At 48.8% G+C, this 23,402-nt stretch overlaps 1 protein-coding gene across 1 annotated transcript in view; it reads left to right on the top strand.

Annotated features, from left to right (window-relative positions):
• ARPC1B (actin related protein 2/3 complex subunit 1B) overlaps positions 1 to 23,402 on the top strand; it is a 50,683-nt gene that overhangs the window by 16,565 nt on the left and 10,716 nt on the right. The window contains exons 3-7 of the mRNA XM_038763805.1: positions 2,691 to 2,764; positions 8,221 to 8,325; positions 11,605 to 11,827; positions 17,618 to 17,725; positions 20,086 to 20,292. Of these exons, the coding sequence (XP_038619733.1) occupies positions 2,701 to 2,764; positions 8,221 to 8,325; positions 11,605 to 11,827; positions 17,618 to 17,725; positions 20,086 to 20,292 (707 nt within the window). The 5' untranslated portion in view covers positions 2,691 to 2,700. The remainder of the gene's footprint in view (positions 1 to 2,690; positions 2,765 to 8,220; positions 8,326 to 11,604; positions 11,828 to 17,617; positions 17,726 to 20,085; positions 20,293 to 23,402) is intronic.

Genomic DNA, 23,402 nt, shown 5'->3' with positions numbered 1-23,402 from the left:
AGCGCGGGCTTGGGAGTCACAGGTCATGGGCTCGAATCCCGCCTCCCCCACATGTCTGCTATGTGACCTTGGGCAAGTCACTTCACTTCTCTGTGCCTCAGTTCCCTCATCTGTCAAATGGGGATTAAGACTGTGAGCCCCACATGGGACAACCTTATCTCCTTGTATTCCCCCCAGCCTTGGAACAGTGCTTTGCACGTAGTAAGCGCTTAACAAATACCAACATTATTATTAGTAGTAGTAGACGCAAAATAATCAGGTCGGGCACAATCCATGTCCTGAGCTTCCAGACAATCCCAAGGATCAACCCAACTACCTCTCTGGGTGAAGTGGAATAATTTCTCCTCCCTCTCATCGTTCAATAGTATTTATTTGGCACTTATGATTTGCAGATGTAGAACACTGTGCTAAGCACTTGGAAGAATGCCTTAGAGTTAGTAGACCCGATCCGTGGCCTCCCTCTCCTTTTCCGCCTCTCTGGCCTCCGTGTCCTCTCCCTCTCCCTCCTATCTTTCTTCTTTCTTTCTCCTCCCTCTCCTCTCTCTCCTCTTCTCTATTTCCTCTCTTTCTTCTGTCTCCTCTCCTCTCTTTCTTCTGTTTCCTCGCTCTACCCCTCCCACTGTGGATTGCATGACACAATCAAGGTATTTTTTAATCTATCATTTCCATCTGTGAGACAGAAAGAGCTTCTCCCATGCCTTCTGAGTTTCCCTGACCCTTTTTCCTCTTGCCTGTGGAGTTTCAGCCTGGGAAGAGAGCTTGGTGCCAGTGACCAGAGACGGGGAGTCACAGCACTTACTCGGTTCCCCAGAGGGGAAACAAAAAAAATCCCCCAACTTTCCAGCTGATGAGTATTTTCTCCAGGAGAAGTGGTGTTCCGCTCTTGCGTGCTCTGCCTTCGTTTCCTGTTTTGGACGATTTTTGAATTTCCTTTAATGATCCTCTCTCCGCTTCTGCCCACCAGAGTTAGCTGAGGAGAGGGAAAGGGGTACCCCAAAGAGAGGGGTCCAGCCTTGCCCGGCTTCCAAACGCCCTCCCTCCTCGTATCCGACGGACAGCGACTCTCCCCACCTTCAAAGCCTTATTGAAAGCCCGCCTCCTCCAAGAGGCCTTCCCTGACTAAGCCCTCCTTTCTGTTCTCCCACTCCCTTCTGCGTTGCCTTGTCTTACTCCGTGCATTCATCCCCCCTCCCAGCCCCGCGGCACATATGTACATATCTGTAATTTATGTATTTATATTAATGTCTGTCCCCCCCCGCTCTAGCTCGCTGTGGGCAGGGAATGTGCCTGTTTATTCTTTTATTGTACTCTTCCATGCCCTTAGTACAGCTTGGTACACAGTAAGCGCTCATTAAATATGACTAAGTTAGCAGCAGCAGTGGTTACCAGGAGAAACACTGACTGCCAGGGCCAGAGGAGACTGGAGAAGGGGCCTCCAGAGAGCTTTCTAAATTTATTTTTGTTTATTTTTATGATATTGGTTAAGCGCTTACTATGTGTTAAACACCATTCTAAACACTGGGGTAGATACAAGCTAATCGGGTCGGACACAGTCCCTGACCCACGTGGGACTCACAGTCAAAGTGAGAGGGAGAACAAGTATTTAATCCCTATTTTACAGTTGCGGAAACTGAGGCCCAGAGAAGTGAAGTGACTTATAATAATAAAAATGATAATAATAATGGCATTTATTAAGCGCTTACTATGTGCAAAGCACTGTTGGAAGTGCTGGAGGGGTTACAAGGTGATCAGGTTGTCCCACAGGGGGCTCACAGCCTTAGTCCCCATTTTACAGCTGAGGTAACTGAGGCCCAGAGAACTGAAGCGACTTGCCCAAAGTCCCACAGCTGATGTGGCAGACCCGGGATTTGAAACCATGACCTCGGACTCCAAAGCCCGGGCCCTTTCCACTGAGCCACACAACAGGAGGACTTCCCAGACTGAACCCCCTTCTTCCTCTCCTCCTCCCCACCCCCCTGCCCTACCTCCTCCCCCTCCCCACAGCGCTTACATCTATCTGTACAGATTTATTACTCTATTGATTTGACTTGTCCATATCTCCTATTCTATTGATTTTGTGAATGATGTGCATCGAGCTATAATTCAAGCCCCTTGTCCTAGGAGGGCAGACACCCTGTCCCGCCGAAAGGCGCAGAGGGCCGTTTCTTCGATGGAAGGCTCCCCGGAGGCTGGGCAGCAAGCCTGTCCTCCCTGGGGTCCCGTGGGGGCTTGGAAATGCCCCTGGGCTTTCAGCCAGGAGGGGGTGTGTGTGTGTATATATGTATAGATGTTTGTACATATCTATTACTCTATTTATTTTACTTGTACATATCTATTCTATTTTATTTTGCAGTATGTTTGGTTTTGTCTCCCCCTTTTAGACTGTGAGCCCACTGGTGGGTAGGGACTGTCTCTAGATGTTGCCAACTTGGACTTCCCAGGCGCTTAGTCCAGTGCTCTGCACACAGTAAGCGCTCAATAAATACGATTGATGATGATGATGATGATGTGTGTGTGTGTCTGTGTAGATACACACACACACACACGCTCTTTCTTCCTTCTCTCCCTTCCTCCCTCGGTCCCCAGGGTCACTTCCGTGGAGCCCTGGCAGGCGTGTTTTCCCGTTGTGGAGGACCCTTGGTACCGAGTCCCGCCCTGAGCTCTTTCCTTCTCCTTTCCTTGTGTTGCAGCGGCAGTCCCATGGCCTATCACAGCTTCCTGCTTGAACCCATCAGCTGCCACGCCTGGAACAAGGACAGAACCCGTAAGTGCCCCCCTCCCGCTTTACTGGCGCATTCATTCAATTGTATTTATTGAGCGCTTACTGTGTGCAGAGCACTGTACTAAGCGCTTGGGAAGTACAAGGTGGCAACATATAGAAACAGTCCCTACCCAACAATGGCCAGAGCTCCACACCCCAGGAACTACTCAGTGACAAGTGGGAGGCTAGTGGTATTATTATTATTGTTCTATTTGTTAAGCACCTACTATGCCTCAAGCACTGGGGTAGATTCAGAGTAATCAGTTTGGACCCATTTCCTGTCCCACAGGGGGCTCTCAGTCTAAGGAGGAGGGAGAATGGGTATTTAATCCCTGTTTTAATAATAATAATAATGGCATTTATTAAGCGCTTACTATATGCAAAGCACTGTTCTAAGCGCTGGAGAGGTTACAATCAATCAATCAATCAATCGTATTTATTGAGCGCTTACTTTGTGCAGAGCACTGTACTAAGCGCTTGGGAAGTACAAGTTGGCAACATATGGAGACAGTCCCTACCCAACAGTGGGCTCACAGTCTAAAAGGGGGAGACGGAGAACAAAACCAAACATATTAACAAAATAAAATAAATAGAATAGATATGTACAAGTAAAATAAATAAATTAATAAATAAATAGAGTAATAAATATGTACAAACATATATACATATATACAGGTGCTGTGGGGAAGGGAAGGAGGTAAGATGGGGGGGATGGAGAGAGAGACGAGGGGGAGAGGAAGGAAGGGGCTCAGTCTGGGAAGGCCTCCTGGAGGAGGTGAGCTCTCAGCAGGGCCTTGAAGGGAGGAAGAGAGCTAGCTTGGTGGATGGGGAGAGGGAGGGCATTCCAGGCCCGGGGGAGGACGTGGGCCGGGAGTCGATGGCGGGACGGGCGAGAACGAGGTACGGTGAGGAGGTTAGCGGCAGGGGAGCGGAGGGGGCGGGCTGGGCTGGAGAAGGAGAGAAGGGAGGTGAGGTAGGAGGGGGCGAGGGGATGGACAGCCTGGAAGCCCAGGGTGAGGAGTTTCTGCCTGATGCGCAGATTGATTGGTAGCCACTGGAGATTTTTGAGGAGGGGAGTAACGTGCCCAGAGCATTTCTGGACAAAGATAATCCGGGCAGCAGCATGAAGTATGGATTGAAGTGGAGAGAGACACAAGGATGGGAGATCAGAGAGAAGGCTGGTGCAGTAGTCCAGACGGGATAGGATGAGAGCTTGAACGAGCAGGGTAGCGGTTGGGATGGAGAGGAAAGGGCGGATCTTGGCAATGTTGCGGAGCTGAGACCGGCAGGTTTTGGTGACGGCTCGGATGTGAGGGGTGAATGAGAGAGCGGAGTCGAGGATGACACCAAGGTTGCGGGCTTGTGAGACGGGAAGGATGGTAGTGCCGTCAACAGAGATGGGAAAGTCAGGGAGAGGGCAGGGTTTGGGAGGGAAGACAAGGAGCTCAGTCTTGGACATATGATCAGGTGATCAGGTTGTCCCACGGGGGGCTCACAGTCTTCATCCCCATTTCATTCATTCAGTTGTACTTACTGAGAGCTGACTGGGTGCAGAGCACTGTCCTAAGCGCTTGGGAAGGACAAATCGGCACCAGAGAGAGACGGTCCCTACCCCACAACGGGCTCACAGTCTAGAAGATTAATAATAATAGTATTTGTTCATTCATTCTGTTCTACTTGTTGAGCGCTTACCGTGTGCAGAGCACTGTCCTAAGCGCTTGGAAAGGACAAATCGGCACCGGAGGGGGACGGTCCCTACCCCACAACGAGCTCACAGTCTAGAAGATTAATAATAATAGTATTTGTTCATTCATTCCATTCTACTTGTTGAGTGCTTACCATGTGCAGAGCACTGTCCTAAGTGCTTGGAAAGTTTTACAGTTGAGGACACTGAGGCCCAGAGGAGTGAAGTCACTGGCCCCCAGTCACACAGTAGACAGGTGCCTGAGCCGAGATTAGAACCCAGGTCCTCAGACTCCCAGGCTGCTGCTTTTAGTTGTGAAAGCACTTCAGCAGGCGGGGGTTCAGCCCTTAAGAACAGATAGCTGAAGCTGGGGGCCTCCGCTGGCCCTCCCTGCCGGCCTCCACCCAGCAGGAATCTTGGGCCTCCATTGGTCCGCCTTGCCAGCCTCCATTCAGCAGGGATCTTGAGCCTCCCCTGCCCCACCTTACCGGCCTCCACTCAGCAGGAATCTTGGGCCTCCATTAGCCCACCTTGCCAGCCTCCACCCAGAAGAAATCCTGGGCCTCCACTGGTCCGCCCTGCCAGCCTCCACCCGGCAGGGATCTTGGGCCTCCACTCAGCAGGAATCTTGGGCCTCCATTAGCCCACCTTGCCAGCCTCCACCCAGAAGAAACGCTGGGCCTCCGCTGGTCCGCCCTTCCAACCTCCACCCGGCAGGGATCTTGAGCTTCCCCTGCTCCACCGTACTGGCCTCCATTCAGCAGAAATCTTGGGCCTCCATTAGCCCACCTTGCCAGCCTCCACCCAGAAGAAACCCTGGGCCTCCACTGGCCCGCCCTGCCAGCCTCCACCCGGCAGGAAACCTGGGCCTCCACTGGCCCGCCCTGCCAGCCTCCACCTGGCAGGAAACCTGGGCCTCCACTGGCCCACCCAGCCAGCCTCCACCCGGCAGGAATCTTGAACCTCCGCTGGCCCGCCTTGCCGGCCTCCTCCCAGCAGAAAACCTGGACCTTCGCCTTCCCAGTTGGGAGGGGTGCTTCCACCCTGCCCGAGATTTTTTTTTTGGATGGCATTTATTAAGCGCTTACTATGTGCAGAGCACTGTTCTAAGCACTGGGCAGGTTACAAGGTGGTCAGGTTGTCCCCCGGGGGGGCTCCCAGTCTTCATCCCCATTTTACAGATGAGGGAACTGAGGCCCAGAGAAGTGAAGTGACTTGCCCAAAGTCACCCAGCTGACCATTGGCGGAGCCGGGATTTGAACCCATGACCTCGGACTCCCAAGCCCGGGCTCTTTCCACTGAACCACGCTGCTTCTCGAAGTTCCTCATCTGGACCTGGATTTTCCCCTGAGCTCCCAGCTGGATCTAGGAGATCTGGATCTGGATCTGGATCTAGCTTCTCCCAGGAGAAGCAGCGTGGCTCAGTGGAAAGAGCCCGGGCTTTGGAGTCAGAGGTCATGGGTGCGAGTTCCGGCTCCACCACTTGTCTGCTGTGTGACCTTGGGCAAGTCACTTCACTTCTCTGAGCCTCAGTTCCCTCATCTGTAAAATGGGGATTAAAACCGTGAGTCCCACGTGGGACAACCTGATCACCTTGTATCCCACCTAGCGCTTAGAACAGTGCTTTGCACATAGTAAGCGCTTAACAAATGCCATCATTATTATTATTATTATTATTATTATCATTATTATTATCTACCGTGGCCAGAGCCCCGAGAAGACCAAGTGCTGGGGACGCTTAGGGCCATTTTCGGTTTTCTCCCGGAGCTCGCTGTGGGCGGGGAATGCGTCTGTTATACCGTCCTCTCCCAAGCGCTTCGTACTGTGCTCTGCACACGGTAAGCGCTCAATAAATACCATCGATGGATGGAAGCCGACAGGCAAACCCCCTAAACAGTCCTATCCCCTCGTTACCAAGAGGGAAAGGGCATGGATTACTAATCTTTCCAGCAGGGAAATCCCATTTAAGAGAAGAAGCGAATCATTTCCAAACTGTCCCCCTCCCAGGACGTCGTCTATTCTGCTCCTTCGTCATCATCATCATCATCAATCGTCTTTATTGAGCGCTTACTGTGTGCAGAGCACTGTACTAAGCGCTTGGGAAGTACAAGTTGGCAACAGATAGAGACAGTCCCTCTTCCCTTGGCCTAGTGGAAAGAGCACTGGCCTAGGAATCATTCATTCAATCGTAAGCCCGTTGTGGGCAGGGATTGCCTCTCTTTATTGCCGAATTGTACTTTCCGAGCGCTCAGTATAGTGCTCTACACACAGTAAGTGCTCAACAGCCCGCTGTTGGGTAGGGACCGTCTCTATATGTTGCCAACTTGTACTTCCCAAGCGCTTGGTACAGTGCTCTGCACACAGTAAGCACTCAATAAATACGATTGAATGGATGGATGAATGAACAGCTACGACTGGATGAGTGAATGACCTGGGTTCTAATCCCGGCTCCGCCACTTATCGGCCGTGTGACCTGGGGCAAGTCGCTTAACTTGTCTGAGCCTCAATTTCCTCATCTGTAAAAGGGGGAGTCTTACTTAGACTGTGTCCTATCTGATTAACTTGTATAATAATAATAATAATAATAATAATAATAATAATGGCATTTATTAAGCGCTTACTATGTGCAAAGCGCTGGGGGGATACAAGGTGATCAGGTTGTCCTGCATGGGGCTCACAGTCATCATCCCCATTTTACAGATGAGGTAACTGAGGCTCAGAGAAGTTAAGTGACTTGCCCAAGGTCACCCAGCAGATATATGGTGGCTCTGGGATTCGAACCCATGACATCTGACTCCAAAGCCCGGGCTCTTTCCACTGAGCCGCGCTGCTTCTAGTAGAGCGCCTGACACATAGTAAGAGCTTAACAAATAGCATTTAAAAAAAAAAAAAGGTGGGAGGGAGTCAGCTGTGTGACCTCGGGTAAGCCCCTTCACGTCTCTGTGCCTCAGTTCCCTCATCTGTAAAATGGGGATTAAGAAGGTGAGCCCCACGTGGGACAACGCGATTACCTTGTAACCTCCCCAGCGCTTAGAACAGTGCTTTGCACATAGTAAGCGCTTAATAAATGCCACTATTATTATTATTACCTTGTCTCTGCCCCAATCAATCAATCAATCAGTCATATTTATTGAGCGCTTACTGTGTGCAGAGCACTGTCCTAAGCGCTTGGGAAGTCCAAGTCAGCAACATCTAGAGACGGTCCCTACCCAACAGTGGGCTCACAGTCTAAAAGGGGGAGACAGACAACAAAACCAAACATACTAACAAAATAAAATAGAGTAGAATAGATATGCACAAGTAAAATAAATAGAGTAATAAATATGTACCCCAGTGCTTAGAATAGTGCTTGGCACATAGTGAGCACTTAACAAAGACCATCATTATTCTTATCTTATTATTCTTATCTTATTCTTTAAGCACTCAGTCCAGTGCTCTGCACACCGTAAGCGCTCAATAAATACGATTGGTCGATTATCATATTCTATTTATTTTATTTTGATAGTATGTTTGGTTTTGTTCTCCGTCCCCCCCCTTTTAGACTGCGAGCCCACTGTTGGGTAGGGCCCGTCTCTATATATTGCCAACTTGTACTTCCCAAGCGCTCAGTCCGGTGCTCTGCACACAGCAAGCGCTCAATAAATACGATTGATGATGATGATGATCACGTGTACCCACGCGGTTGCATTGCACTCTCCGCGCGGTACTCTCTGCACGGAGCCCGGCGTGTGATAAGCGTTCAGTAAGCGTTGCTGACCGATCTGTTCCCCGCCAGAGATTGCCCTCTGCCCCAACAACCATGAGGTCCACATCTACAAGAAGGACGGGGCCAAGTGGACCAAGATGCACGAGCTGAAGGAGCATAATGGACAGGTGACAGGTGAGCCGGTTCCCTTACCCCGTCTTGCCCGAAGCCGCGATTGGGAGGGGAGGGCACCGTGGGCGAGGACGCTTTAAGCACTTCGAAGCCACTCGCGGTCAACACGCATCGCTTCTCTGGGGCTCCCCGTTCCCTCATCCGTAAAATGGGCATTCGGTACCTGCTCACTCAATCACTCAATCGTACTTATCGGGCGCTTACTGTGGGCAGAGCGCGGTACTGTCAATCAATCAATCAATCAATCAATCGCATTTATTGAGCTTACTGTGAGCAGAGCGCGGTACTATCAATCAATCAGTCAATCAATCGCATTTATTGAGCTTACTGTGTGCAGAGCGCGGTACTATCAATCAATCAATCAATCGCATTTATTGAGCTTACTGTGTGCAGAGCGCGGTACTATCTATCAATCAATCAATCAATCGCATTTATTGAGCGCTTACTGTGTGCGGAGCACTGGACTAAGCGCTTGGGAAATAAAAGCTGGCAACATATAGAGACGGTCCCTACCCAACAGTGGGCTCACAGTCTGTTAAGTGCTTACTATCAATCAATCAATCAATCGTATTTATTGAGCGCTTACTGTGTGCAGAGCACTGGACTAAGCGCTTCGGAAGTCCGAGTTGGCAACGTATAGAGACGGTCCCTACCCAACAGCGGGCTCACAGTCTTAAACGGGGAGACGGAGAACAAAACCAAACATACTAACAAAATAAAATAGAATGGATATGTACAAGTAAAATAAATAAATAAATAAATAAATAGAGTAATAAATATGTACAAACATATATACATATATATAGGTAATCAGTCAATCATATTTATTGAGCGCTTCCTGTGTGCAGAGCACTGGACTAAGCGCTTGGGAAGTCCAAGTCGGCAACATCTAGAGACGGGCCCTACCCAACAGCGGGCTCACGGTCTAAAAGGGGGAGACGGAGAACAAAACCAAACATACTAACAAAATAAAATAAATAGAATGGATACGTACAAGTAAAATAAATAGAGTAATAAATCTGTACAAACATATATACCTATATATAGGTGCTGGGGGGAAGGGAAGGAGGTAAGATCAATCAATCAATCGTATTTATTGAGTGCTTACAGTGTGCAGAGCACTGGGCTAAGCGCTTGGGAAGTCCAAGTTGGCAACACATAGAGACAGTCCCTACCCAACAGTGGGCTCACAGTCTAAAAGGGGGAGACGGAGAACAAAACCAAACATACTAACAAAATAAAATAAATAGAATGGATATGTACAAGTAAAATAAATAAATAAATAGAGTAATAAATCTGTACAAACATATATACATATATACAGGTGCTGTGGGGAAGTGAAGGAGGTGGGATGAGGGGGTAAGATGAGGTACTAAGCCCTTGGGAAGTACAATTCAGCAATATATAGAGACAATCCCCACCCGCAACGGGCTCAAAGTCTAGAAGATGATGGTATTTGTTAAGCGCTAGACTATGTGCCAAGCACTGTGCAAGGTAATAATAATAAAGATGGTATTTATTAAGTGCTTAATATGTGCCAAGCACTGTTCTAAGGCCTGGAGTAGCTACAAGGTAATCAGGTTGTCCCATGTGGGACTCACAGATTTGGTCCCCATTTTAGAGAGGAGGTGACCGAGGCACAGAGAAGTGAAGTGACTTGCCCAAAGTCACACAGCTGATAAGTGGCGGAGCCGGGATTTGAACCCAGGCTCTTTCCATTCATTCATTTATTCATTCAATCGCATTTATTGAGCGCTTACTGTGTGCAGAGCACTGGACTAAGCGCTTGGAAAGTACAATTTGGCAACAGATGGAGACAATCCCTACCCAACCACGGGCTCACATTCAGCCACCTCCTACTTAGACTGTGAGCCCCAAGTGGGACGGAGACCGCATCCAACCCGATGAACGCGCATCCACTACAGTGTTTAGTACAGCGCTTGGCACCTAGTATTCATTCAATCGTATTTATTGAGCGCTTACTGTGTGCAGAGCACTGTACTAAGTGCTTGGGAAGTACAAGTCGGCAACAGAAGGAGACTACCTAACAACGGTCTCACAGTCTAGAAGGGAAGTCTAGTAAGTCTAGTAAGCAATGAACAAGTAAATCTGTAAAATGGGGATGAAGACTGTGAGCCCCCCCGTGGGACAACCTGATCACCGCAATGAACAAGGCCTCAGTTCCCTCATCTGTAAAATGGGGATTAATAATAATAATAATAATGGTGACATTTATTAAGTGCTTACTATGTGCAAAGCACCGTTCTAAGCGCTGGGAAGGTTACAAAGTGATCAGGTTGTCCCACGGGGGGCTCACAGTCTTAATCCCCATTTTACAGATGAGGGAACTGAGGCCCAGAGAAGTGAAGTGATTAAGACTGTGAGCCCCCCGTGGGACAACCTGATCACCTTGTATCGCCCCAGCGCTTAGAACGGTGCTTTGCACATAGTAAGCGCTTAACAAATACCATTATTATTATCATTATTACTGTTACTATCATCCCAGCAGTGGCCTTTTCTGGCGCGTAGGAGCCACTGGGGCGTGAGTCGCCGAGACCCGGGTGGGTTAAGGAGGGAGGCGAGGAGCGTTGGGCGGACTGCGGGCGGGTCGAGTGGTGAAGTGTTTGAGATGGATCAATCAATCAATCAATCAATCGTATATATTGTATATATGTATATATCCTGTATATATGTATATATGTTTGTACATATTTATTACTCTATTTATTTATTTATTTATTTTACTTGTACATATCTACTCTATTTTATTTTGTTAGTATGTTTGGTTTTGTTCTCCATCTCCCCCTTTGAGACTGTGAGCCCGCTGTTGGGTAGGGACCGTCTCTAGATGTTGCCAACTTGTCCTTCCCAAGCGCTTAGTCCAGTGCTCTGCACACAGTAAGCGCTCAATAAATACGATTGATGATGGTGATGATGATTTAGTGAGCGCTTACTGTGCGCAGACCACTGGACTAAGCGCTTGGGAAAATGGGGGTGAAGACTGTGAGCCCCCCGTGGGACAACCTGATCACCTTGTAACCTCCCCAGCGCTTAGAACGGCGCTTTGCACACAGTAAGCGCTTAATAAATGCCATCATCATCATCCAAGCTGGCAACATCTAGAGACGGTCCCTACCCAACAGCGGGCTCACGGTCTAGAAGGGGGAGACGGACAACAAAACCAAGCATACTAACATAATAAAATAAATAGATAGGTACAAGTTCAATCGAGTAATAAATATGTACAAACATATATCCATCTTTTCCCCGTCCGTGCCACAGGTATAGACTGGGCTCCCGAGAGCAACCGCCTGGTGACCTGCGGGACGGACCGCAACGCCTATGTGTGGACCCTGAAGGGGAACGTCTGGAAGCCCACCCTGGTCATCCTGAGGATCAACCGGGCGGCCCGCTGCGTCAGGTGGGCCCCCAAGGAGAACAAGTTCGCCGTGGGCAGCGGCTCCCGCCTTATATCCATCTGCTACTTTGAGCAGGAGAACGACTGGTGAGTCCGGACCTCTGCTCTCTTCCTCCCTTCAAGGCCCTGCTGAGAGCTCACCTCCTCCAGGAGGCCTTCCCAGACTGAGCCCCTTCCTTCCTCTCCCCCTCGGCCCCCTCTCCATCCCCCCCATCTTACCTCCTTCCCTTCCCCACAGCACCTGTATATATGTATATATGTTTGTACAGATTTTTTACTCTATTTTATTTGTACATATCTATTCTATTTATTTTATTTTGTTAGTATGTTTGGTCTCTGTCTCCCCCTTTTAGACTGTGAGCCCACTGTTGGGTAGGGACTGTCTCTGTATGTTGCCAATTTGTACTTCCCAAGCGCTTAGTACAGTGCTCTGCACATGGTAAGCGCTCAATAAATACGATTGATGATGATGATGATGATGCCCTTATTCCCATCCTCCTTCTCCCTCCACTCTCCAGATCATTCATAATAATGATGATGGCATTTGTTAAGCGCTCACTATGTGCCAAGCACCGTTCTAAGCGCCGGGGTGGGGGGATACAAGGTGATCAGGTTGTCCCACGGGGGGCTCGCAGCCTGATTTCATTCAATCGTATTTATTGAGCGCTTACTGTGTGTAGAGCACTGTGTTAAGCTCTTGTAAGAATTGTAAGAATTTGTAAGAATTTACAAGGTGATCAGGTTGTCCCACGGGGGGCTCACGGTCTTAATCCCCATTTTACAGAGGAGGTAACTGAGGCCCAGAGAAGTGAAGTGACTTGCCCAAGGTCACACAGGTGACAAGCGGTGGAGCGGGATTCGGACCCCTGCTGTCTGACTCGAAAGCCCGGGCTCTTTCCACTGAGCCATGCTGCTACTACTACTACTATATTGCTACTGTACTAAGCGCTTGGTAACAGGATAGTATATAGTATATTACACTATAGTATAGTGCAGTATAGCGAAGCAGTGTGGTTCAGTGGCAAGAGCCCGGGCTTTCGAGTCAGACATCAGGGGTTCGAATTCCACTCCATTGCTTGTCACCTGTGTGACCTTGGGGAAGCCACTTAACTTCTCTGTGCCTCAGTTCCCTCCTCTGTAAAATGGGGATTAAGACCGTGAGCCCCCCCGTGGGACAACCTGATCACCTTGTAAATTCCCCAGCGCTTAGAACAGTGCTTTGCACATAGTAAGCGCTTAATAAATGCCATCATTACCATTATTATTATTAGTCACCCCCATTTTACAGATGAGGGAACTGAGGCTCCAAGAAGGGAGGTGACTTGCCCGAGGTTACACAGCAGACATGGAAAGAGCCCGGGCTTTGGAGTCAGAGGTCATGGGTTCAAATCCCGGCTCCACCACTTGTCAGCTGGGTGCCTTTGGGCAAGTCAACTTCTCTGGGCCTCAGTTCCCTCATCTGTAAAATGGGGATGAAGACTGGGAGCCCCCCCGGGACAACCTGATCACCTTGTAACCTCCCCAGCGCTTAGAACGGTGTTTGGCACATAGTAAGCGCTTAATAAATGCTATCAAAAAAAAAAGGTGGTAGAGCCGGAATTCGAACCCATGACCCATGCTCCAAAGCCCCGGCTCTTTCCACTGAGCCACGCCGCTTTATTTTGACAGTGCCGCAGATGTTTTTATGTTGGTCTCCCCCAGGATGGCGTCAGCTCCTCGCGGGCAAGGAATGTGTCATTTTGTTATTCTGTCCATCTTGAGGACCGGGTACAGCATACCGTACCGTACCGTACCAAATGGGTGTTCAAATTCTGCTACTAATCCTGGAGAAACAGCGTGGCTCAATGGAAAGAGCCCGGGTTTAGGAGTCAGAGGTCGTGGGTTCAAATCCCGGCTCCGCCAGTGGTCAGCTGGGTGACTTTGGGCAAGTCACTTCGCTTCTCTGGGCCTCAGTTCCCTCATCTGGAAAATGGCGATGAAGACTGTGAGCCCCCCGTGGGGCAAGGTGATCACCTTGTATCCTCTCCAGCGCTTAGAACAGTGCTTTGTACATAGTAAGCACTTAACAAATGCCATCATTATTATTAGTAGTAGTACTAGTCACTCAATTGTATTTATTGAGCCCTTTCTGTGTGCAAAGCACTGTACTAAGCGCTTGGGAGAGTACAATATAACAATAAACAGATACATTCCCTGTCCACAACTAGTTTACTACTACTACTATAATAATAATAATAATAATGATGGCATTTATTAAGCGCTTACTATGTGCAAAGCATGGTTCTAAGCGCTGGGGAGGTTACAGGGTGATCAGATTGTCCCATGGGGGGCTCACAGTCTTCACCCCCATTTTACAGATGAAGGAACTGAGGCAATAATAATAATGATGATGGTATTTGGTAAGTGCTTTCTATGTGCCAAGCACTGTTCTAAGCGCTGGGGGAGATACAAGGTAATCAGGTTGTCCCACGTGGGGCTCACAGACTTAATTCCCATTTCACAGATGGGGCAACAGAGGCCCAGAGAAGTTAAGTGATCTGTCCAAAGTCACACAGCTGATAAATGGCAGAGCCGGGATTAGAACCCATGACCTCTGACTCACAAGCCCGGGTTCTTGCCCCTGAGCCACGCTGCTTCTCTATTCTTACGGCCGCCGTTACTACTTCTACTATCCTTAATGCTACCCAGCGCTTAGAACAGTGCTTTGCACATAGTAGGCGCTTAATAAACGCCATCATTATTACTACTACTGGAAAAGCGGCGTGGACTAGTGGATACCGCACAGGCCTGGGAATTAGAAGGATCTGGGTTCTAATCCTGGCTCTGCCATTTATCAGCTGTGTGACTTTGGACAGGTCAATTAACTTCTCTGGGCCTCTGTTGCCTCATCTGTAAAATGGGGATTAAGTCTGTGAGCCTCATGTGGGATAGCTTATATCCACCTCAGCGGTTAGTACAGTGCCCGGCACGTAGTAAGTGCTTAACAAATACCATAAAAAAATTACTGCTACTAGTACTATTACTACTATCATAACTATTACTACTACTATTACTGGTACTATTAATAATAATAATGGTATTCTTAGAACAGTGCTTTGCACATAGTAAGTGCTTAATAAATGCCATTATTATTATTATTATTATTATGCGCTTACTATGTACCAAGCACTGTTCTAAGCACTGGGGTAGGCACAAGGTAATCAGGTTGTCCCACCTGGGGCTCACAGTCATCATCCCCATTTTCCAGATGAGGGAACTGAGGCCCAGAGAAGTGAAGTGACTTGGCCAAGGTCACACAGCAGACAGGTGGCGGAGCCGGGATTAGAACCCATGACCTCTGGCTCCCAAGCCCGGGCTCTTTCCACTGAGCCACGCTGTTACTACTACTACTATTATTGCTACTACCACTACTACTGTGATTATGACTGTGAGCCCCATGAGGGACAGGGACTGTGTCCAACCTGATTAGCTTGTATCTACCCCATCGCTTAGCACAGTGCTTGACACACAGTAAGCGCTTAACAAATGCCATCAACATTACCACTACTATTATTACTACTATAATAATAATAATACTAATGGCATTTATTAAGCGCTTACTATGTGCAAAGCACTGTTCTAAGCGCTAGGGAGGTTACAAGGTGATCAGGTTGCCCCACGTGGGGCTCACAGTCTTAATCCCCATTTTACAGATGAGGTCACTGAGGCACAGAGAAGTTAAGTGACTTGCCCAAAGTCACACAGCTGGCAATTGGCGGAACCGGGATTCGAACCCATGACCTCTGACTCCAAAGCCCGGGCTCTTTCCACTGAGCCGCACTGCTTCTCTAATGCTACTACTATAATTAGCAATGCTATTACTGCTACTGCCTCTATTATTACTCTCACACGGGCCTGGGAATCAGACGGTTATGGGTTCTAATCCCGGCTCCTCCCCTTGTCTGCCCTGTGTGTCCTTGGGCAAGTCACTTCACTTCTCTGGGCCTCAGTTACCTCATCTGGAAAATGGGGATTGAGACTGTGAGCCCCGTGTGGGACAGGGGACCGCGTCCAACTCAATTGGCTTGTATTCACCCCGGCGCTTAAAACAGTGCCTGGCACATAGTAAGCGCTTAACAGAAACTATTATTATTATTATTATTATTATTATTGTTACTTTGCTCTCAGGGTCAGACCAGGCTGAGATCTGGATTCCTCTCTTTCCCTTCAAACACCCGTCACCCGGACCCCTTTCTCCAGGGGTTTCTATATGTATATATGTTTGTACATATTTATTACTCTATTTATTGATTTATCATACTTGTACATATCTATTCTATTTATTTTATTTTGTTAGTGTGTTTGGTTTTGTTCTCTGTCTCCCCCTTCTAGACTGTAAGCCCGCTGTTGGGTAGGGAATCCCCCTCCCCCTCGTCCCCCTCTCCATCCCCCCCATCTTACCTCCTTCCCTTCCCCACAGCACCTGTATATATGTATATATGTTTGTACAGATTTATTACTCTATTTATTTATTTATCTATTTATTTATTTATTTATTTTACTTGTACATATCTATTCTATTTATTTTATTTTGTTAGTATGTTTGGTTTTGTTCTCTGTCTCCCCCTTTTAGACTGTGAGCCCACTGTTGGGTAGGGACTGTCTCTAGATGTTGCCAATTTGTACTTCCCAAGCACTTAGTACAGTGCTCTGCACATAGTAAGCGCTCAATAAATACGATTGATGATGATGATGATGATTGTCTCTATGTGTTGCCAACTTGTACTTCCCAAGCGCTTAGTACAGTGCTCTGCACACAGTAAGCGCTCAATAAATATGATTGATTGATTGATGGATTGATAGATTCATTCATTCATTCAATCGTATTTATTGAGCGCTTACTGTGTGCAGAGCACTGTACTACTACTGCTAATAGAGCACTGCACTACTACTACTACTACTAATAATAATAATGGCATTTATTAAGCGCTGACTATGTGCAAAGCACTGTTCTAAGCGCTGGGGAGGTTACAGGGTGATCAGGCATGGGGCTCACAGTCTTAATCTCCATTTTCCAGATGAGGTAACTGAGGCCCAGGGAAGTGACTTGCCCAAAGTCACCCAGCTGACAATTGGCGGAGCCGGGATTTGAACCCATGACCTCTGACTCCAAAGCCCGGGCTCTTTCCACTGAGCCACGCTACTAAGCGCTTGGGAAGTCCAAGTCGGCAACATCTAGGGACGGTCCCTACCCAACAACGGGCTCACAGTCTAGAAGGGGGAGACGGGCACCGAAACAAAACATGTGGACGGGTGTCAAAAATCGTCAGAACAGATAGAATTAAAGCTAAATGCACATCATTAACACAATAAATAGAATAGTAAATATGTACAAGTAAAAGAAATAGAGTCATAAATCTGTACAAACATATATACAGGTGCTGTGGGGAGGGGGAGGAGGAGAGGAAAAATGGGGGTTTATGAGGTTCAGACTCTGAAACAAAACATGTGGACGGGTGTCAAATCGTCGGAACAGATAGAATTAAAGCTAAATGCACATCATTAACACAATAAATAGAACAGTAAATATGTACAAGTAAAAGAAATAGAGTCAGAAATCTGTACAAACATATACAGGTGCTGTGGGGAGGGGGAGGAGGAGAGGAAAAACGGGGGTTTATGAGGTTCAGACTCTGTCTTCTACCCCCTCACCATCCCGCCGTGACCGCGGGGGCCCGGGCACTCGATCAATCAATCGTATTTATTGAGCGCTTCCTGGGTGCAGAGCACTGGACTAAGCGCTTGGGAAGTGCAAGTTGGCAACATATAGAGACGGTCCCTACCCAACGGTGGGCTCACAGTCTGAAACAACGCGACCTCTCCGTCTGGGCTCCGCAGGTGGGTGTGTAAGCACATCAAGAAGCCCATCCGCTCGACCGTCCTCAGCCTGGACTGGCACCCCAACAACGTCCTCCTGGCCGCCGGCTCCTGTGACTTCAAGTGCAGGTGAGTCCCCCCGGGCGTCCGGAGGAAGGGAAACGTCGAGGGCCCGGGCCCCGCTCTCACGCTCCCCTTCTCGGGCTTAATCAGACGGTCGTCGCCTGTACTGAGCGCTCACTATGTGCTTGGGAGGGTGCAATATAACGGGCAGAGGCTTCCAGACTGGTTCTCCCATCTCCCACCCTTTCCCCACGGTCCCTCCGCTGCTGCTGTGCGGTGGGTGACGGGTGGCAGTGACGTGTACGCAGCACCAGTGTGGCCTGGTGGAAAGAACATGGGTCCTGGGTTCTAATACCGGCTCCACCATTCATTCGGTCGCATCTACGGAGCGCTCACTGTGTGCAGAGCGCTGGGCGAAGCGCTTGGGAAGCCCAAGTCGGCAATATCTAGAGACGGTCCCTACCCAGCAACAGGCTCACGGTCTAGAAGGGGGAGACGGACAACAAGACCAAACGTGCGGACGGGTGTCAAGTCGGCAGAACAAGTGGAATTAAAGCTAAATGCACATCATTCACAAAATAAATGGAATAGTAAATAGGTACAAGTAAAATAAATAGAGTAATCTGTACAAACATATATACAGGTGCTGTGGTGGACGGGTGTCAAGTCGTCAGAACAAATGGAATTAAAGCTAAATGCACATCATTAACAAAATAAATGGAATAGTAAATAGGTACAAGTAAAATAAATAATCTGTACAAACAGATATACAGGTGCTGTGGGGAGGGGAAGGAGGTAGGGCGGAGGGGGGATGGGGAGGAGGAAAAAGGGGGATCAGTGTGGGAAGGCCTCCTGGAGGAGGTGAGCTCTCAGTAGGGCTTTGAAGGGAGGAAGAGAGCTGGTTTGGCGGATGTGCGGAGGGAGGGAATTCCAGGCCCGGGGGAGGACGTGGGCCGGGGGTCGATGGCAGGACGGGCGAGAACGAGGGACAGTGAGGAGGTTAGCGGCATAGGAGCGGACTTGTCTGCTGTCTGGTTTGGGGCAAGTCACAACGTCTCTGGACCTCAGTTTCCTCATCTGGAAAATGGGGATCAAAAGCCCGTTCTGCCTCCCCCCTAAGACTGTGAGCCCCGTGCGGGTCAGAGACTGGATCCGGTCCGATTCATCCGTTCAGTTGTATTTATTGAGCACTCACTGTGTGCAGAGCACTGGACTAAGTACTTGGAAAGTGCAGTTTGGCAACATCTAGAGACGGTCCCTACCCAAAATCGGGCTCAAGGAGAGAAGGGAGGCGAGGTAGGAGTGGGCCAGGTGATGAACAGCTGCATCTATCCCAGTGCTCAATACAGTGCTTGGCACCTAGTAGCCTAGTGGATCGAGCACAGACCCAGCAGTCCAGATCGTGGGTTCTGATCCTGGCTCTGCTACTTAGTTGTGCGGCCTTGGGCAAGTCACTTAGCTTCTCTGGGCCTCAGTTCCCTCATCTGTAAAATGGGGATGGGGACTGTGAGCCCCTCGTGAAACAGGGACTGTGTCCAACTCATTCATTCATTCATTCATTCAGTTGTATTTATTGAGCGCTTACCGTGTGCAGAGCACTGTACCAAGTTGGCGACACGTAGAGACGGTCCCTACCCAACAACGGGCTCACAGTCTAGAAGGGGGAGTAGTAGAAGAAGTAGTAGTTGAAGGGGCACATAGTAAGCGCTTAACAAATACCATTATTATTATTATTATTATTATATATTATTATTATTATTATTATTATTATTATTATTATTATTATTATTATTATTATGTGGGACAGGGACTGCATCCCAGGCAGTTAACTTGCATCACCCTTGGTGCTTAGTACAGTGTCCTGCACGTAGTAAACGCTTAAGACTGTGAGCCCACTGTTGGGTAGGGACCGTCTCTAGATGTTGCCAACTTGGACTTCCCGAGCGCTTAGTCCAGTGCTCTGCACGTAGTAAACGCTTAAGACTGTGAGCCCACTGTTGGGTAGGGACCGTCTCTAGATGTTGCCAACTTGGACTTCCCGAGCGCTTAGTCCAGTGCTCTGCACGTAGTAAACGCTGAAGACTGTGAGCCGACTGTTGGGTAGGGACCGTCTCTAGATGTTGCCAACTTGGACTTCCCGAGCGCTTAGTCCAGTGCTCTGCACGTAGTAAACACTTAAGACTGTGAGCCCACTGTTGGGTAGGGACCGTCTCTAGATGTTGCCAGCTTGGACTTCCCAAGCGCTTAGTCCAGTGCTCTGCACACAGTAAGCGCTCAATAAATACAACAATGAATGAATGAACAAATACCATTAAAAAAGCCAAGTAGCTTTTCAAGGTGCGCAGTCCCTGGCTCCCCCTGATGTGTCACCCGGCTCCCCTTGGCCCCCATTTCGTTCCTCTCCTTGGCTTCCCCCCCCACGGCAGGATCTTCTCCGCCTACATCAAGGAAGTGGAGGAAAGGCCGTCGCCCACCCCCTGGGGCTCCAAGATGCCTTTCGGAGAGCTGATGTTCGAGTCCAGTAGCAGCTGTGGCTGGGTCCACAGCGTCTGCTTCTCCGCGAGCGGCCACCGCATGGCCTGGGTCAGCCACGACAGCACCGTCTGCCTCGCCGATGCCAACAAAAAGATGGCGTAAGTGGAGTTGGGGGGCCCCGGGGGGTAGACGGGACTCCCCCCAGACCCCTAGCTGGGGCGCCTGAACCTTCCCGAGGAGGATTTGAAAGCATAGTTCCTCCCTTCAAGGCCCTACTGAGAGCTCACCTCCTCCAGGAGGCCTTCCCAGGCTGAGCCCCTTCCTTCCTCTCCCCCTCGTCCCCCTCTCCATCCCCCCCATCTTACCTCCTTCCCTTCCCCACAGCACCTGTATATATATTTGTACATATTTATTACTCTATTTTACTTGTACATATCTATTCTATTTATTTTATTTTGTTAGTAGGTTTGGTTTTGTTTTCTGTCTCCCCCTTTTAGACTGTGAGCCCACTATTGGGTAGGGACCGTCTCTATATGTTGCCAATTTGTACTTCCCAAGCGCTTAGTCCGGTGCTCTGCACACAGTAAGCGCTCAATAAATACGATTGATGATGATGATGATGATATGTTGCCAACTTGTACTTCCCAAGCGCTTAGTCCAGTGCTCTGCGCACAGTAAGCGCTCAATAAATACGACTGAATGAATGAATGAATGAATGAATCCTTCCTCAATCTCCACCTCTTCCCTGCTCCTGGACTCGTAGGTAGGCTTCGAATCCTTGGAAGCCCGGGAGTTCTATCCTTGGGGATGCTGCCCAGATACCTGGCGTTGTGGAAATTTGGTGCCGTCTTTTTTTTTTTTTTAATGGTATTCGTTAAGCGCTTACTATGCGTCAAACGCTGTTCTAAACGCTGGGGTACGTACAGGTTAATAATTAGGTCAGACGCAGTCCCCGTCCTGTATGGGGCTCCACAGTCTAAGCAGGAGGGAGAACAGGTATTTTAATCCCCATTTTACAGTTGAGGAAACAGAGGCCCAGAGAAGTGAAGTGACTTCCCCAGGGTCACACAGCAAGCAGCTGCGAAGCAGCGTGGCTCAGTGGAAAGAGCCCGGGCTTTGGAGTCAGAGGTCATGGGTTCAAATCCCGGCTCCGCCAGTTGTCAGCTGGGTGACTTTGGGCAAGTCACTTCTCTGTGCCTCAGTTCCCTCATCTGTAAAATGGGGATTAAGACTGTGAGCCCCCCGTGGGACAACCTGATCACCTTGTAACCTTCCCAGCGCTTAGAACAGTGCTTTGCACATAGTAAGCGCTTAATAAATGCCATCATAAAACGGAGAAGCAGTGTGGCTAAGTGGATAGAGATTGTACAGATTTATTACTCTATTTATTTTACTTGTACATATTTACTATTCTATTTATTTTGTGAATGATGTGCATCTAGCTTTCTATCTATTTTGATGACTTGACACCCGTCCACATGTTTTGTTTTGTTGTCTGTCTCCCCCTTCTAGACTGTGAGCCCGTTGTTGGGTAGGGCCCATCTCTAAATGTTGCCGACTTGGACTTCCCAAGCACTTAGTCCAGTGCTCTGCACACAGTAAGCGCTTAATAAATACGATTGAATGAATGAATGAATGAATAGAGCACAGGCCCGGGACTCAGAAGGACCTGGGTTCCAATCCCGGCTCCATCACTTGTGGCCTTGGGCAAGGCAGTTCACTTCTCTTTGCCCCAGTTACCGCAGCTGTAAAATGGAGATTAAGATTAGGAGCCCCTCGTGGGACAGGGACCGTGTGCAACCTGATTAATACAGTGCCCGGAGCATGGTAAGCACTTAACAAATACCATTTTTTTTTAAAAAAAGGAAAAACAGTGGGCGGAGCTGGGATTAGAACCCAGGTCCTCTGCTTCTGCCGTTCTGAGCAGAGAGTGGCTTGACCCCGGTTAAAGAAGGGAAGTGGGACAGGAAGACCCTTGGGTTTCCAGGCCCCCTTTCCCCCAAACAGCTCAATGCTCAATCACCGTCTGTCCCCTCATTCCTCCTCCCAGCATTCCTGAAAGCCAGGGAGGAGCAGGGATTAGTATTCCCATCCTAGAGTTGGAGAAAATGAGGACCCTTGGTTGATGTGGAACATGTTCCCGGTCACCCAGCAAGACAGCAGCTGGGATTAGGCCTTCCCAGACTGAGCCCCCTCCTTCCTCTCCCCCTCGTCCCCCTCTCCATCTCCCCCATCTTACCTCCTTCCCTTCCCCACAGCACCTGTATATATGTATATATGTTTGTACATATTTGTTACTCTATTTATTTTACTTGTACATATTTATTCCATTTATTTTATTTGGTTTATATGTTTCGTTTTGTTGTCCGTCTCCCCCTTCTAGACAGTGAGCCCGCTGTTGGGTAGGGACCGTCTCTATATCTTGCTAACTTGTCCTTCCCAAGCGCTTAGTCCAGTGCTCTGCACACAGTAAGCGCTCAATAAATACGATTGATTGAATGAATGAATGAATGAGTGCCTGCCCACCTGCCCCTAAGGAGACTCTTCGGGGCCTGTAGGTCCCCTTGGGGTGGTGGAGGGAGGGGAGGGAGGGGAAGGAACAGTGGGTGGTCCCTCGGTCGGGGACCTCTTTGCACATAGTAAGCGCTTAATAAATGCCACCATAAAACTGAGGATAGAGATTGTATAGATTTATTACTCTATTTTGCTTGTACATCTTTACTATTCTATTTATTTTGTGAATGATGTGCATCTAGCTTTCTTTCTATTAATTTTGATGACGACACCCGTCCACTTGTTTTGTTTTGTTGTCTGTCTCCCCCTTCTAGACTGTGAGCCCGTTGTTGGGTAGGGACCGTCTCTATCTGTTGCCGACTTGCACTTCCCAAGTGCTTTGTACAGTGCTCTGCACACAGTAAGCGCTCAATAAATACGATTAAATGAATGCATGAATGAATTCGAGAGTCACACTGCTAATCAGAAATGCCCCTTTAGACTTGCCTGCCTGCCTGGTAAAGAGTTGTCTTGCCATCCTCCTCCTTCCCCTTTCCCTTTTTTCCTCCTTCCTCTCTTTCCCCTTCTTCCCCTCTTCCTTCTCCTCATTCTCCTTCCTCTCTTTCTCCTTCTTCCCTTCTTCCTCCTCTTCTCCTCCTCCTCTCTGCCCCTAGCCCCTTTCACAGTTCGAGTGTGTTTGGGCACAGAGCTGGGCAGCCAAGATGTGACTCGGGCACTAAGCTGAGGTGAAATGGATGACAAACAGAAAAAGGAA

The sequence above is a fragment of the Tachyglossus aculeatus genome, chromosome 21, assembly GCF_015852505.1.
Source record: "Tachyglossus aculeatus isolate mTacAcu1 chromosome 21, mTacAcu1.pri, whole genome shotgun sequence".
Classification (NCBI taxonomy): domain Eukaryota; kingdom Metazoa; phylum Chordata; class Mammalia; order Monotremata; family Tachyglossidae; genus Tachyglossus; species Tachyglossus aculeatus.
The sequence above is the reverse complement of the archived record's forward strand: the minus strand, read 5'-3'. Positions and strand labels throughout refer to the sequence as shown.